The 16,784-nt window shown below is 38.5% G+C and overlaps 1 protein-coding gene across 2 annotated transcripts; it reads left to right on the top strand.

Annotated features, from left to right (window-relative positions):
- The first annotated feature begins 1,059 nt into the window (after positions 1 to 1,059).
- Positions 1,060 to 10,287, top strand: LOC141544302 (keratin, type II cytoskeletal 2 epidermal-like). 2 transcript variants are annotated; one of them, XM_074270309.1, is made up of 9 exons: positions 1,060 to 1,644; positions 4,109 to 4,323; positions 5,125 to 5,185; positions 6,291 to 6,386; positions 6,603 to 6,767; positions 7,238 to 7,363; positions 8,274 to 8,494; positions 9,181 to 9,215; positions 9,703 to 10,287. In XM_074270309.1, the coding sequence occupies exons 1-9, from the start codon at positions 1,135 to 1,137 to the stop codon at positions 9,966 to 9,968; spliced, it is 1,695 nt and encodes a 564-aa protein (XP_074126410.1). In that variant the 5' UTR covers positions 1,060 to 1,134; the 3' UTR covers positions 9,969 to 10,287. The 2 variants fall into 2 exon arrangements, with proteins under 2 accessions (XP_074126410.1, XP_074126411.1); XM_074270310.1 differs by lacking the exon at positions 9,181 to 9,215 and having other exon boundaries at positions 9,672 to 10,287.
- The last annotated feature ends 6,497 nt before the right edge of the window (positions 10,288 to 16,784 follow it).

Here is a 16,784-nt window from a genome sequence, read left to right on the forward strand (position 1 = left end):
GACTGCTTGACTCAGAGCCAGCATTCTGTCCACTGTACACCAACTGCCTATGGATAACTGAGGATATGAAGATCTCTAAATCTAGAAACCTGGAGCTCTGGATAACTGTAGATCAAATGAATAGGAGAACTAGAGACTTGGAGACTTTTAGAAATAGATGGGAAAGCAGGAGGATTTCAGAGAGGATTAGAGAGACTTACATGAACTGATGCTAAATGAAATGAGCAGAACCAGGATATCATTATAAAGTGCAAGCAAACAACAGAGAGAGTGAAACTGCTATGTTGTGTTCCACACTCAGTTCCCATAGTCCTCTATCTGGGTGTGGATGGCTCTCTTTGTCACTGCACAAATGGAACTGGTTTGAATCATCTCAATGTTGAAGAGAGCCACATCCATCAGAATTGATCATCATGTAGTATTGTATTGAAGTGTATAATGCAAGGGTCAATGTTGGAAAAATTGCCCTTGCATGTGTTTTGTAAATAAAAAGTTTCAATAAAAAAAGAATGACTATTCTTCAGCAATATTGGGTGAATCTATCCCCATGTGAAATATTCTTGTTTTGGGGAAGAGGAGGATAGGGAAAGAAAGATAGGAAGCAATTTCCCAGCAATCTGAGAAAACTGCATGGAGATGGTGGAGGACTTCTGTAACCAGTGGACTTGCTGGGTGCAGCTGATTGGAGATGATCAATGTCTCTGATGTTTCTGACCTCCAATATCTCCAAAGATACTGCTTGGGTTTCGATCCCACCCTGATGGAAACTAAAAGTGGTGAAATACTAACAATTGAAAAACAGCCTCTTGGAGGGCTCTCGGGAATCATCTCACACTCCTCATCATGCCTAGGCCAGCAGATAGTCAATAGATAATTGAGCAAAACCTGCTAACCAAGCAGTTATTATTTGACAAATTGTTCTCTAGATGGATGGCATTAATTTATTTTCATGACATTTTTACTTTATTGCTGTAGGGGAACCAAACCCATACATTTGTACTCTGGTTTCCTTGGATAGTTGCCAAAGTCAGCAGAGAATAAAAGGGGATCCTTCCCTTCTCCCACCAGAGGAGTACTCAATAGTCTTCTTGCTCTTCTCTGTAGCTCATCCTCACTCATTCTCCTTTAGCCATCATGAGCAGACAGGTTGTCTGGAGATCCCAAAGTGGAGGTTATAGCAGTGGCTCTGCTGTCTTGCCTGGCAGGAGCCGGAGAGTGGCTGGTAGTACCTCTGTTCTGAAATTTGGAAGCAGTTCTGGAGCCAGAGGGGTTGGTTCCAGCAGTCGGAGCCTTGTCAACCTCGGTGGGCACAAGAGCATCCTTACCAGTGTAGCAGGTGGCAGCTCGGGCCAAGGAAGCCTGGGCTATGGAGGCTACACAGTGGGGGGATTTGGAAGTGGACGTGTAGGTGGTGGCAGTTTTGGAGTGGGAGGCTTTAGTCTAGGTGGTTTGGGAGGAGTTGGTATGGGCGGTGGGCCCTTTGTCCCTAACATCTGCCCTGGTGGGATCCATGAAGTGGTTACCAATCAGAGCCTGTTGGAGCCTCTGGATGTGAAGATAGACCCTGAGGTCCAACAGGTGAAGACTGAGGAGCGGGAGCAGCTCAAGGTCCTCAACAACCAATTTGCTACCTTCATTGATAAGGTAAGTCCCAAGGTTTAACTTTGAGAGAGCCAGGAATAGCTATTTCAAAGATCTATAAAAAAGGGAAAATTTCTAAATGTTCAAAGGTTATCTATCTAGTCTGTTTCACTATCTTTCAACAGGAAACTGTCTAGGGTTTTTCAGGTATGAGGATAGAGGTTTGCTTTATCCACAAAATTGTCCAAAATGAAGGTGCCATCACAATTTTCCAAGATAATTTGTCTTTAGGTGTGAAAGGTCTCATCTTTGCCAGAAAGACCTTCCCAATATTGAACCTTAATTCAGTTTTAGTTTCAATCTAACACCTCCTTTTATTTCTCTGTGATGTCACCCATAAATGAAGATTTTTCACAATAGAATCCTTGAGAATTCCTCAAAATAATGGAATATCTTCTAATCCTCAAGGGATTTCATGTAAATTTAGATCTGTAAGGTGCATCTATAAGCATATTGGCGGCATGTTGGTCTTAAAGCCAGGGAATTGTAATAAAAGGTAGTGATGACAGTAAAAAGTAAAGAAGAGCAATTGGGCAAGTTAGGCTATTGTAGGTGAGATGGCGAATTGACTTTAAATTCTATTAGCCAGGCTGACCAATGTCACTGAGTCTAAAAATATCTGACTTCAGATGTAAAAATGGAACTTTCTCTTTGATTGGGAAGTTTATCTTTAATTGAACCTAAAAGGCTTTAATCTAATTTATTCATATCCACATAGTATCTTGAGGTTTAAAACATCTGTCTATGGTCACATAATTAAGAACAAAGTATGAGCCCAAATCTCTTGATTCTAAGTTCAAGGATCTTTCACCTATACCAAGCTATCACAGAAGCCTTTACTTCTTTGGCCTTTTCCTGGTCTTTGTGTCTTCTTGATCTTAGTCAATGAAATTTTAGATTGGGTAATATGGGCAATGATGATGTATAACCGTAATCGCTGTTATAGGGAGAGGCTGAGGCTGATGGATGTTTTGATCCCTGGTGTTCAGAGCTATAGCAGGGATTAAGTTGATTTTATGTCTTCAACAATCCTATATAAATATGGATTTAGGGAGTGGAAAAATGTAGTAGGGTAAAGGTTGGTGCTTATCAGTAGTCAGATTGGATTGTGAGAGGCTGTTATACTTTCAGCCTGGCTTAGAAATTAGAATGGAAAGAAAAGGTAATTAAAAAAGGGAGGGAGGAGGAAAGGAAAGAAAGAGGAAAGGAGGAAGAGATAAAATAGGGAAGGAAAAAGCAGAAGAAAGAAAAAATAAGAAAGGAGGAAAGAGGGAAGGAGGAAAAGGGAAGGAAAGAAAGAAAGAGGGAAGCAAGCAAAGAAGGAAGGAAAGAAAGAAGGAAGGAAGGAAGAAATATCTAAACTGGATTCCATCTACTAATTCAGTTTGAAACATTTTAGTAAATAGTTCTTCCTGAATTAAGATAACTATAAAAATCCACTTGTTGGTGATCATCTGTTTTCTGCTGACTTGCAGAACTTAACTAGACTGATACTCAGGAAAGAGACAGACAACTTGTCCTCAGAGTCTTTCCAGCTTGCTGGTATGGATGGACCAGAGCTTGTTCTCTTTGGAACAGCAAAATTGTATTATGCTCTCAGCAGTACAAGAGACTTTGGAGGTCATAAAAGTCATAAAATTTAAGTCATAGTCTTTCTTATAATGCCCACAAGTGGTCTTCCCAGCTTTAGGAAACCTAGGTTCCCTCCACCCTAAGATGATACATTAGAGGAGTAATTTAAAAGGTTAAGGGTAGTTGGGAAATTCTCATGGGATTAGTGTTGGGGAACACTTTACATAGTCTGTGGCTGTTATACTAAAAGGGCCTCTTGAATGGGGAGGGATCGCTGAGTTGTTGTGCAAGTTCAGGAGGGCTCCTGTTGTGTATGGAATAATTAAGTCATTTTTCAAGCACCAAAGGAATGTCATATAACAGCCTTAAAGAAAATGCTGCCTTAAACAAGTTAAAGGATGAGAAAAAAAATAGAGGGGTCATCTACTTCTGATGAATGCCTAGCGTGGAAAGAGCCTTGAATAATATAGAGAAACCAAAAAACAAAAAAGAGAGGGTTCCTTCACTCAAGGGACTTTGAATCAGGGATATGAAACATGCATTTATCCAATGACTTAAGAACACTTATAAATTAACATACAAATGAATGTGAAAGAACATAGTATTAGCTAAATAATTAAGGGCAGAAGAGAATGGAGGGGGTTCCTACATAGGTCTTTATAGGGGATAGCATGTGCCATTGAGAGCTGCCCCAAAATTGCAGTATTCTTTGAGCAAATCCCTTTTTCTTTCTGCTTCTTAGTTTCCTTATTTGTTTAACAAGGAAGGATAGATTTGGCGGTGTCCAGACAGCCTAGGAAGCTGCAATTCTGAGAAGGGTACTTTGTAGGTTCCAGTGTCCTCTGCTCTGAGGCAGTATCTGCTGGCTACAGAATGGGTGCTTTTCTGATTTCAGGTGCGGTTCCTGGAGCAGCAGAACCAGGTATTGAAGACCAAATGGGACCTACTCCAGCAGCTGAACGTCAGCACCCGCACAACCAATCTGGATTCCTTCTTTGAAGCCTACCTTAGCAACCTGCGGAACCAGGTGGACAACCTCAAGTCCCAGAAAAGCCAGCAGGATGTGGAGCTGAAGGCCACTCAAGACTCAGTGGAAGACTTCAAGAAGAAGTAAGTGGGATCCCTGGGGGAAGCATCACCATTTGTGGGAGGGAGACTTAAAAACACCCTCATCTCCCCCAAATTCTCCCATATGCTTGGGCTCCACAAAGGAGCGCATGGTTAGTTTCCATAGATTGCTGCCATCAAACAGCTAGTCCTGTTGTTGTGATAAAGGGAAGAAAAAACATTTTCCTGTAGTGACTAAAATGAAAGTTTCTCCTGCATTACTAGGGCAGCCTGGGTGGTACAGTAGAAAGTTTTTGATGTCAAAATATCTGGGTTCAAATCTTGCCTGTTTGGACACTTACTACCATGTGAAGTTGGGCAAGTCACTAAGTCATTCTGAGGCTTGGCTTCTTTATCTATAAAGGGAGAGAGTTGGACTAAATAGCTTAGGAAATGTTTTAAGGCTCTAGATTAAGCATTTATAACTGTTGTATGTGTTTTTGATCCTCTTGACTATCTGGAGAAGCCTATTTTTCCTTTTGGAATAATATTTTCAAATGCATAGAATTTCAAAGGAAATGAATTCTATTGCAATATAGTTATCTATATCCTCTATCTGTCTGTCTCTCTCCCTCCCTATCTATCTATTATTCTATCTATCTATCTATCTATCCATCTATCTATCTATCTATCTATCTATCTATCTATCTATCTACAGCTACCAAATTCTTAGACCCCAGATCTGTTACTAAGATCATCTAAACATAGAGGAATTTAGTAATTGGGACATTCAGTAACAATAAGATTATAGAACTGATCATCAGGTCTCTTGGCAGTCACTTATCATCTTCTCAATTTTACCAGATACGAAACAGAAATCAACGCTCGTACAAATGCTGAGAATGACTTTGTGGTGCTTAAAAAGGTAAATACAACTGAATAGTAAAGGAAACAAGCTCCATTTTCATGATCTTGAGAAACTATAGTTTCATTACTTATTGGACCTTAATTTTCCATTTGTGAATAATTCTACTTTTTAGTCTAGTTCTCAGACCTGGGTGATACAGAGCTCAGTGAATGAAGCCTATAATAATCATACTAAAGATAAGGCAAATGTAACTAGTTCTAGAGTTTCTGCATTGATATTTATTGCCATTAAATCCTGCAAATGCAACTTTCTGTTGATGTAGGGAGAACAGCATTGCATACTTTTGGCTATGATTACTCTTCTTTGCTTAAATTCTTGACAACTCGTGACTTTGCTTCATGACAGTACATCCTGCCAGTATTGGAAGGGAAGATCTTTTAAACCAGAATATAGTTTAGTGCGCATTTTTTTTTTTTTTTTAGTAAGAGGGCAGCTAGGTGATAAATGGATAGTGCTGGGCATAGAAGTCAGAAACACTGATCTTCCTGTGTTCAAATATTGTCTCAGCCATGTACTAGCTATGCAACACTGGGCAGTGACTTAAACCTGTTTGCCTAAGTTTCCTCATCTCTAAAATGATATGGAAAAAGAAATGGCAAATCAATCCAGTATCTTTGCCAAAAAACCCCCACAAAAAACCCAAATGTGGTTATGAAGAGTCTGAAATAACTGAATTGAACAATGGTTTGGTGCTTTTGTTTCTTATTAATTACTTCTTCCTATCCAGAAAGAGACTAAGTATTTAGTTTGAGGCTGACAATAAGCTAAGGCAGAAAACAGTTCAACAGCAGTTGGAGATGTAATGCCACCCAGCCTCATCATGAATCAGACAAAAGGAAGAAATTAAATAATGGAGTGAGATGAGGAACCTGGCTATTTCTCACAGAATCAGTGTCAGAGCTGGAAGGGATTTCTGAGGTCATCTAGTTTCTCTCTCATTTTACTTATGGAGAACTGGGATTTGAAGTTAGGCCTTTTGGAGCCTAAATTGTATCCTGTTTTTTTTCTTTTGTTTTTCCCCAGACCTGTACTCAAAACATATTCCAGAGACATTCAGGCATCCAAGAGTTCTTCCTTCATTTTTTCCTTTGCTTTATTTTAGGATGTGGATGCTGCCTACACAAGTAAAGTTGACCTCGGAACTAAAGTGGACACCCTGCAGCAAGAAATTGAATTCTTCACAGTTCTGTATGAGACAGTAAGTTTAGGGGCTATCTCCTTCAATTTAACCATCACAAGAGGCCTATAGGCCCTTAGAATTCAAAGAAAAAAGCTCTCAGGAAAGAAACACTCTGACTTGGTCACTAAAGTTGTGCGTGGAGATGGGGGGAGAGATAGTTCTGTCAATTCAGGAGAAAGAAATGCTAAAGGAAGTGATCTCAGTAGCTGCCTAAACGAATTCACACTCTTATAGGAATTGGCCCAAATGCATAAAACTGTCAGTGACACCAATGTGGTCCTTTCTATGGATAACAATCGTACCCTGAACCTGGACAGCATACTTGAGGAGATCCAAGCTCAATATGAAGATATTGCTCAGAAGAGTAAGACGGAAGCTGATACCTTGTACCAGGCTAAGGTGAGAGAGGGAAGCAAGTACACATCTAGAGCACAATATGGTCTATAGAGGAACGAGTATTTGTTTTATCCCTTTCTGGGAAAGAATGATTGGGAGAAGAATTCCTTATCAAAAGTCCTGGAAGCTTTGTCTAATAGATCCCAGCATCCTTAACATTGCTCAAACAACTTTGGGGAGGTTGTTTCATTTGGAAGGCTAGATCACCAAGTGGGCTCAAGGGTAACTCTATCAACCTTAAATCAAATACAACAAACTGATTCTCCCTTCTCTATTGATTGAATTATTTCTTTTGGTCAATGATTCTTACCTGGCCAGCTTCACTTTATGCTTGAGGGCATATATCTAGCAGTCTTGGGCACTCTATTATAGAAGTGAAAAAAGAGGTGAACTGGCTACCTGAGAAGGCCACAAATCATCTGGACAATCTCCCTCCACTTGTTTTTGACTCTGGTCTTTCCCTTTAAATCTAGTACCAAGAGCTTCAGATCACTGCAGGAAAACATGGTGAAGATGTTAAGGTACTCAAGACTGAGATCAGCGAGTTGAACCGAACTATTCAGAGACTGCGTGCAGAAATTGACCGGGTCAAGAAACAGGTAGGGGCTATGGTTTGAATTTCTGTGATCAGAATCTCCCATGCCTATCATTTCTAGGTCAGTGGATGAACACCTTTGCACTATGTGCAAAGCTCTGTACCCATGCTGGGCATGAAGGGTGAGAAAAGGACTGGGGGCAGGGGAGGAGACAGGGATCTAAAAGAACTCCAGAATAAAGGAGTGCCTTAATCTTTGCCCTTGGGAAATTTGTGATATGGGCCCAGTAAAGAAGATGTGTATGACTCATGAGAATTAATCACAATGAAAAAGTTGTGTGATGTGGTGAAAAAAGCATAGTAGAAGTGAGAGACTAATAGAATGATAGAAAAAAAGAGACAAGGAAGGAAAGAAAAAAAGAAGGAAAACAGATGAATTCAGGTCTTCCTGATTAAAAACCCAGAGCTCTATCTATTGTGTTCTGTTTTGCTGTTGTTTAATCATTTTAGTGTGTCTGATTTTTCATGACCCCATTTCTTTGCAAAGATATTGAAGTGGCTTGCCATTTCTTTCCCCAACCCCTTTTATAAATCAGGAAACTGAGGCAAACTGGGCTAAGTGACTTGCCCAGGATTACACAATTAGTATGTGTCTCAGACTGGATTTGAACTCATGAAGATGAGTCTTCCTGATTTGAAAACTAGTGCTGTATCTACTGTGCCACCTAATACCATATCCTCTAGCTATCTTAAAAGATCTATGTCCAAATCTCAGCTTGCCATTTGGGCATTGGGTCAGCCACTTAATGTAATGGACCTCATTTTCCTTATTTATCAAAGGAGAGGATAGGAATAAATAGACAAGACTCTTACCAGCTTTCAATGCTGTGATCCTGTTTCTTGGAACATGTCTTCTAGGTAATGCACCAACATGGCATAGGATCCATTGACTCACTTCATTTTATCCTCTACAGAATGCCTCGGTGGAGCAGGCCATCCTAGAGGCTGAGCAGAAGGGTGAGAAAACTGTCAAAGATGCCCAGGACAAGTTGGTCCAACTGGAAGATGCCCTGCAGCAGGCCAAGGAAGAGTTCACTCGGCTGCTTCGGGACTACCAGGAACTGCTGAGTGTCAAGTTGTCCCTGGATGTGGAGATTGCTACCTATAGAAAGCTGCTGGAAGGAGAAGAGAGCAGGTGAGCTCAGCAAGACATGCATTATACAGACTGCTCCTACCTTGGGCAGAATGGGATCACGGGACTCTAGAATTCAGAGCTAAAAAGCAGCTCAGAAGTCATCTTTTATCATCTTTATAACCTGGTTAGTATCTTGACCTATAAATCTGGCTCCTTGGTACAAGCAACTTAAAAGTCAATGGAACAAATAGCTTAAAATGATGCATTCAAATCAACTTTGTAATTCATTATGTAAAAATGACATAAGAAGTAATTAAGACAAATTCAATAGAGTAGGAGAGAGAATGACTATAGTGGCTAATAATTAGCAATTAGTTCCTGTTTTAACTGGCTATTCTCACTCATTAAGTGCTTAGTTCCCCATCAATAAAGAAGGGAATCCACGCTACTCAATGTTAACATTTTTGCCTTCCAAATTTTGGTGCCCTGAGGCTAGTCACTAATAGGTGATCCAATTACTTAAGGAAAGACAAAGTAGTAGTACTGGAGGACTGGATGATTGTGGGGGATGAACAGAAAGTATCTGGGAAGCAGCAACAGGGCAGTTATGGTTGAGGATGGCTGTCTTTTTAACTCATCACTCTAGCTTGGAAACATTGAAATTAATAAAGCAGGTATTACCCAAAGCTGAATTCTTTTCCAAGCCTCACTTAGAAGAACTGATTGTACTCTTTCTCTTCTCACAGGCTCTCTGGAGATGTGTCCAGTTCTGTGACCTACTGTAAGTAATCTGTGTTGGGGGTAGGGGAGGGATTTTGTTGAGCTCCTTAACCTCTTCTCTGTCTGGAATGTGAGCTCCCTGTACCTTTGAATGCAAAGAAAGATATGGTACTGAGGAAAATCAAGGGGGAGGAGGGCACACAGGGTACAGGCAAGATAGGAGGTGATGGTGAAGTCTAAGAGATGTCTTAAAATCTAGGATGAATGGCTGGGATTTAGTCTTGAGCCTTGGTTAGGAGAGAGAGAGGGGAGGGAGAGACACATACCTACAAAAGACAGACAGACACATACACAGATTCAGAGAGACAGAGAGAAAGAGATGCACACACACACACACACACACACACACACACACACACACACAAGAGGGGAGGGGAAACAAGACGAACTTACTTCTGAGAAAGATGATTCTTGATCCTGAATGTTGGATAGATGGTTGAGGTGTGGGGTTCTCCAGGGTCTTGAACTTCTTCTCTGTCTCCTTATAGCCGTGGTTACAAGCAGTGTCTCATCCACTGGTGCAGCATCAACAAGTCTTGGTCAAGGGAGCAAGAGCTCTGTAGAAGGAAGCAATAGATACAGCTCAGGAGTTGAAAATAGCTCTGGAACCGTATCTGGCTCTACACGTGCTACTTCTGGATCTGCAGGATTCAGCTCTGGATCTGGAACCCAAGAATCTAGTTCCAGGAAGACCCAGGGTTACAGCTCAGGGCAGGGAAGTCAGGAGGGCTCTTATTCCCGAGTGAAATTCTAAACTCCTGGCTTAGATTTTTGGTCTCCTCAAGATTGCTTATATGTGATTTCCCTTATTCTGGCCTCTGATCCTTCCTCATCTTATGCCATCTGGAGATGGAAGTCTCTTGAATCAAAAGCAGATCTCCTTTGTCTATTCAGCCTTCTTAGTGAAATTGGGAAGGCAGGAGAAGGATCCATGTTTAGTGTTTTTTTTGTTCATCTTTTATCTCCCTTCCTACTTGTTCCCTCCTATTGTTTTCCTCTTCCTTTCTTTCCACTCCCTCCCCCCCCCATTCCCTATCAGACTGTTGCAAGAAGTCTGTTCTCACCTTCTTTTCCACCATCCCTGGTTCTAAATAAGGGTCACTATTATGAGTCAGGGTCAGTCCTAGAGTATCTGCCTCAGTGGAGGGGATATAATCCATAGTAATGGATGCTCCCCAAAATTATGTGCATTGATGTTTGCATTGTATGATATTGTTATTATTATTTTTGAGAATAGGGTTTGTTTACTGCTCAGGCAGATTTCCTATCTCTGAAAACATCTCAAACAATGGAGAACAGATAAAAAATCTAGGACTGCATTAAAGAGCATGGTGACTTCTATCCAGAATACAAGATTTTTCTACAAAAAGCATGATTTCTATTTGAATCATTGAGACTACCTGACCACTCACATTTGCTATTCCCAGGGACCCAGAAGAGTGTGTTTTTCCTTGATTATGTTATTATTATTATTATTTTTGGACATAGTAATACTCTTGTAAGATATAATTAGAACCCCATGAAAAGGATCCAAGATATAATTGCCACCAAATGATGTGTTCAGCGCAATAGTAGGCCCCTGATAGCTATCTGATCTTAGTTTGCGGATAAATATTCCTTCTGAGTAAATGGGTTAGGTTAAGTGTAAAAATTAAGTTGAGGCTCATATTATTTGTGGTTAACATCTTGTTGTCTATGCTTTTATGCCCTTTTTTAAAGCCTTGGATGCTCCCCTCTCCCCTTTTCCCTATCTTATCAATAAACTTCATTAAAAAATGCTCATGTTGTGTCTAAATATTGGTCATGGGTATCAGAAAAAAGGACTACAGTCTTCCCTAATCATATGCCCCACTCTATCCCCTCTTCTGACCAAGATGTGAAGAGTTATCTCATCCTTATTCATTAATAAAGGACATTATGGTAATTAGAGGAAAAATAACTCATTTATAGAGTGCATGCTGATTTCAAGATATCTTCCTCACAACAACTCTGTGAAGTAGATGGTGCATAAGGCATTTCCCCCATTTTACAGACTAGAAAACTTGAGTCTTAACTAGGTCATGTGACTTGCCCAAAGTTACATATCTAACAAATCTCAGAACCAGGTTTCCCAACTCCAAATACATTATCTCCTAGGTGATGTCAATCATTTCTGGTTAGCTTTGCTGGTGGAAATCCTGAGAACTTTTTGACCTATTCCGTCTTCCCAGAATCCTCTTTGTTCTTTGTACTTTGGGTTTTCTTTTTGTTTGTTTGTTTTTGGTATAGATACATGAATATGAATTTATCTCATGTCCTGAAAAGACTAGATAAAGTAGAAATAACTTAGGAAAGACTAGAAAGTATCTGGTGATAAATTCTTTAGCAGTTCTTCAATATCCCCATCCTGGGACTGGGAAGTATCACAGGATAATAAAATTTTAGGGCTAAAAGGGACCTCAAGAAATTACTTGGTATAAAACCTCTTTTTAAAGAGAAAGAATTAGAGGGAACAAGTGACCTACTTGAGGATGCACTGAGAGAAGCTCTCAAATTCAGCTTTCTTGAGTCTCTCCATTCCATGTTGTCATACCACATTGGACTACTTTCTAATATTCCACCCTTACAATAACTCTTAATTAGCTATATTTAAAGATTATATAACTTTAAGACCAATGGGGTTGACATTTTTAGATTGATCTGTTGCTAAATTCTTGCTTAGAAATATAGTTTTCAATTATTGTTCAATTCAATTGAGTATTCCAGGAATACTGCATACATACATACATATATATATATGCAAACTATAATCATTATGTAGTGTTTCTTGAGGGCAAGTACTTTAATTTGCACCTTTGAAATCTCTAGTAATCTTTGTGATATCTAGTATCTTTGTATCTCTAGTAAATTAGAATATCTATGGTGATACTATGTTGTTATATTTTAGTCCTTTTCAGTCCTGATTCTTTTGGTTATTTCCTTGGCAGAGATGCTGGAGTGATTTGCTATTTCCTTCTCTAGATCATTTTACAAATGAGGAAACTGAGGCAAGCAGGGCTGAGGCAAGTCACACAGCTAGTAAGTGCTTGAGGCTAATTTAATCAGAATTGATAATCATGTAGTATGGTTGTTAAAGTGTATAATGATCTCCAGATTCTGCTCATTTCACTTAGCATCGGCTCATATAAGTCTCTCCAAGCCTCTCTAGTTATCCTGCTGGTTATTTCTTACAGAAGAATAATATTCCATAACATTCATATACCACAATTTACAACTCAGCCATTCTCCAATTGATGGGCATCCTTCAATTTCCAGTTTCTAGCCACTATGAAAAGGGCCGCCACAAATATTTTTGCACATACAGGTCCCTTTCCCTTCTTTAATATTTCTTTGGGATACAAGCCCAGTAGAAACACTGCTGGATCAAAGGATATGCAAAGCTTGATAACTTTTTGAATATACTTCCAAATCGCTCTCCAGAATGGTTGGATCCATTCACAACTCCACCAACAATGCATCAGTGCCCCAGTTTCCCCACATCCCCTCCAACATTCATCATTATCTTTTCCTGTCATCTTAACCAATCTGAGAGGTGTATAATGGCATCTCAGGGTTGTCTTAATTTGCATTTCTTTGATCAATAATGATTTAGAATAATGAGTAAATGATGGAGAAGGAATCAGATGGGTGCCAATGAGTCGTATTTGCTTGGTCCATCAGAGAGAGACAGAAAAAGAGAAAGACCTCAAAACAAAAGAGAAAAACCTAAGAAACATCTGACACTGAAAGAGCATGGCTAACAAGAACTTTAAAACCAGCAGGAATCATTGGATTTCCTAATACAAGATGAGACTAATGTACAATGGACTTATAGACATATATAAATTCTCAATTTATGATTATTTGATCATGTTATTTGTTACATACTTCTAGCATGTGTTATGTTACTATGTATTTATGTAATTTATGTAATTATGTGTAATAGCTCCCATATTGATGGATTTATGTTTCAAGGTCATGACCACCCTATGTTCTAAATCAAAAGAAAGGGGGAGATGTTAGGATTACAAGGTGAGAACTCAGGTTGTCTGGGCAATTCTCTAGCTCAGAATTCACACCTTTAGTTCCAGCCTTTAGGGGGAGTTTACACCTTTGAACTTCTGAAAAGGAGTTTACACACCCTTTAAAAGGAGAAAGTTCATTGGTTGAAGTAATTTTCTCACAAGTCCCATTGAGTTTTCACTACAATCTCTGCTAGGATAAAAGAAGAGGGCAGGAGGGCAAGGAGTTAGTTGAGTCTGGGATTAAGTTGAGACAGCAGTCTTTACAATTCAAGAACTTGATAGACTTTTAACTCGATATAATAAATTTTTTTTTATTTTGTGATCAGTAATGACCTCTAGTTCTTATTTGGTCACAAATTTCTTCCTCCTCCACAGGTCTGAGAGGTCTCATTCTTTATGCTTAGATTTTGATCTGATCTTGTTGTTTGGTGTTAAGTGTGGATCAATGCCTCGTTTCTGCCATACTAATTTCCAGTTTTCCCAGCAGTTTTTGTCAAATAATGAATTCCTATCCCAAAAGTTGAGATCTTTGGGTTTGTCAAACACTAGATTGCTATGGTTATTGACTATTTTGTCCTGTGAACCTAACCTATTCTACTGATTAACTAGTCTATTTCTTAGCCAATACCAAATGGTTTTGGCGACCACTGCTTTATAATAAAGTTTTAAATCAGGTACGTCTTCATTTGATTTTTTTTTTCATTACTTCCCTTGAAATTCTTGACCTTTTTTCTTCCAGATGAATTTGTTGTTATTTTTTTCTAGGTCATTAAAATAGTTTCTTGGGAGTCTGATTGGTATAGCACTAAGTAAATAGATTAGTTTAGGGAGGATTGTCATCTTTATTATATTCACTCAACTATTCAAGAGCACTTAATATTTTTCCAATTATTTAGATCTGACTTTATTTGTGTGGAAAGCGTTTTGAAGTTTTGCTATATAGTTCCTGACTTTCCCTTGGCAGATAGATTCCCAAATATTTTATACTATCAGCAGTTATTTTAAATGGAATTTCTTTTTGTATCTCTTGTTGTTGGGTTTTGTTAGTGATATATAAAAATGCTGATGATTTATGTAGATTTATTTTGTATCTTGCAACTTTGCTAAAGTTGTGGATTATTTCTAGTAGCTTTTTAGTAGAATCTCTGGTGTTCTCTAGGTATACCATCATATCATCTGCAAAGAGTGATAATTTGGTTTCCTTATTACCTACTCTAATTCCTTTGATCTCTTTTTCATCTCTTATTGCTGAAGCTAGCATTTCTAATACAATATTTAATAGTAATGGTGAGAGTGGGCAACCTTGTTTAATTTCTGATTTATTGGGAATGATTCCAGTTTATCACCATTACATATGATGCTTACTGATGATTTTAAATAGATGCTATTGATTATTTTAAGGTAAATCCCATTTATTCCTGTACTCTGTAGTGTTTTTTAATAGGAATGGGTGTTGGATTTTATCAAATACTTTTTCTGCATCTATTGAGATGATTATATGGTTTTTGTTATTTTGGTTATTAATATGGCCAATATGCTGATAGTTTTCCTAATATTGAACCAGCCCTGCATTTCTGGTATGAATCCTACTTGGCCATGGTGTATTATCCTGGAGATGATTTTCTGTCATCTTTTTGCTAATATTTTATTTAAGATTTTTGCATCAATGTTCATTAGGGAGATTGGTCTATAATTTTCTTTCTCTGTTTTCATGCTACCTGGTTTAGGTATCAGTACCATGTCTGTGGTGTATTTGGTTCTTATTGTCTAAGTGGCCAATAAATATTTATTAAGCACCTACTATGTGCCAGGCACTATGCTAAAGAGATGAAAGACCATTCCTGCCCTCAAGAAGTTCATAGCCTAAAAAGGATATGGGAAAACTATGTCTCTGAATGTTGGTGAAAAGTTAATATTTAGTCACAGAACTCTTATAGATGGGAGGAACATAGCTAGTACAGGATCTAGCCAAGGATTACAAAAAAAAGAGACCTCCTTCAGAATATCTTAGAACCCAAATAATGTAGACCGACTCTTGGGGAATGAGGCAGAGCTATTACATATATAGAGAAAGTGATTAATAAATGCTTCACACAACTAGGTGTCTGAGGCAGGCCTGAAACTTAGGTTTTCTTGACTCTAAACTCAGTGATCATCTAGATTTTGCCAGACTATCTATCACTGCCACTCTGGCTGCACTTTCCTCCCTTCCTGATCTCAACCCTAAACTTGAGGAGGCTATAATAGATGACTCTACTTTCTCTCCTATCACTTTCTTTTCAATGCTCTACAAGTTGGTTTTTGATTCAATGGAACCTGCTCTCTACAAAGTTACTAATGAACTCAATTGCAAAATCAAACAACTTTTTCTTAATCCTTATTGTTCTCATTTTCTTTATAGTCTTCAATAAGGCTACAGAAGGTCAGAAGAAGTGATACAAGGACACTCTTAAAATCTCTCTGAAGAACTTTGAAATTGATTGCATGTCATAGGAGACACTGGCAAAGGACCTTTCAATATGGTATGCCTGCATCAAAGAAGGCCCTGTCCTCTATGAGCAAAGGAGAATTTTAGTAGCTCAAAAGAAACATGGAATGTACAAATTTAGAAATATATTCTTGTGGACTATCTCTATCTAATCAGTGGTAGAGTCTTCCAAGCTCACATTGGTCTGATCACACCATACCTTGACCAACATAGTGATGCCATTTTGGTCCTCTTCAAGATTGAAATACAAGAACCAAATCAAGCCTTTGACACAATTCAACATCTTTTTTGATGCCCTTTCCTGTCTAGTTTTTCTTGTATGAAAATACCCTTTTTTGGTTTTCCTTCTCCCTGTGTATCTGACTGTACCTTCTCAATCTCCTTTGATGAATCTTCATCCAGGTTATGACCACTTTCTGTGGGTATCCAACATAGCTCTATTCTGGTCCCTCCTTTCATCTCCATTCTATTTTGCTTGATAATTTTATCAGCTCCCAAGGATTTTATTATGATCTCTATGTTGATGATTCTAAAAATCTACATATCCAGCCCTAACTTCTCTGCTGACTTTCAATATTACACCATCCACTTCTTATTAGACACTCCAAGCTGCATATTCTTAAGATAGACATCTTAAACTTAACGTGAATTGAAAAGTGAGTTCAGTCTTTCCTTTCAAAACCTTTCCCCACCCCAACTTCCCTATTACTTTTCAGGACACCACTTTCTTTTCAGTTCCCTAAGCTTACTACCCAGTTATCGTCTCCAAAATTACCTAATTGCCAAATCTAATGACCTTTTTTCAGTTTTCATCTTCCTTGACCCCATTAAAATTTTAATGTTAAAGTTTTATTACTTTCAAAGCTCATAGAATAACAGAGTAGACTAACAACTATCATCTAATAGAGGATTCAAGTAAATTTATTTTAATTAAAAGATACTAATGATGTGTATTGAATGTATATTTTTCTTTTTATAAAAGCTTCTAAAAGATGAGAAAAATATTGGTTTAAACAGTGTGGAGATTCTTTGTACATAC

Source organism: Sminthopsis crassicaudata, chromosome 5, assembly GCF_048593235.1.
Source record: "Sminthopsis crassicaudata isolate SCR6 chromosome 5, ASM4859323v1, whole genome shotgun sequence".
Lineage (NCBI taxonomy): Eukaryota > Metazoa > Chordata > Mammalia > Dasyuromorphia > Dasyuridae > Sminthopsis > Sminthopsis crassicaudata.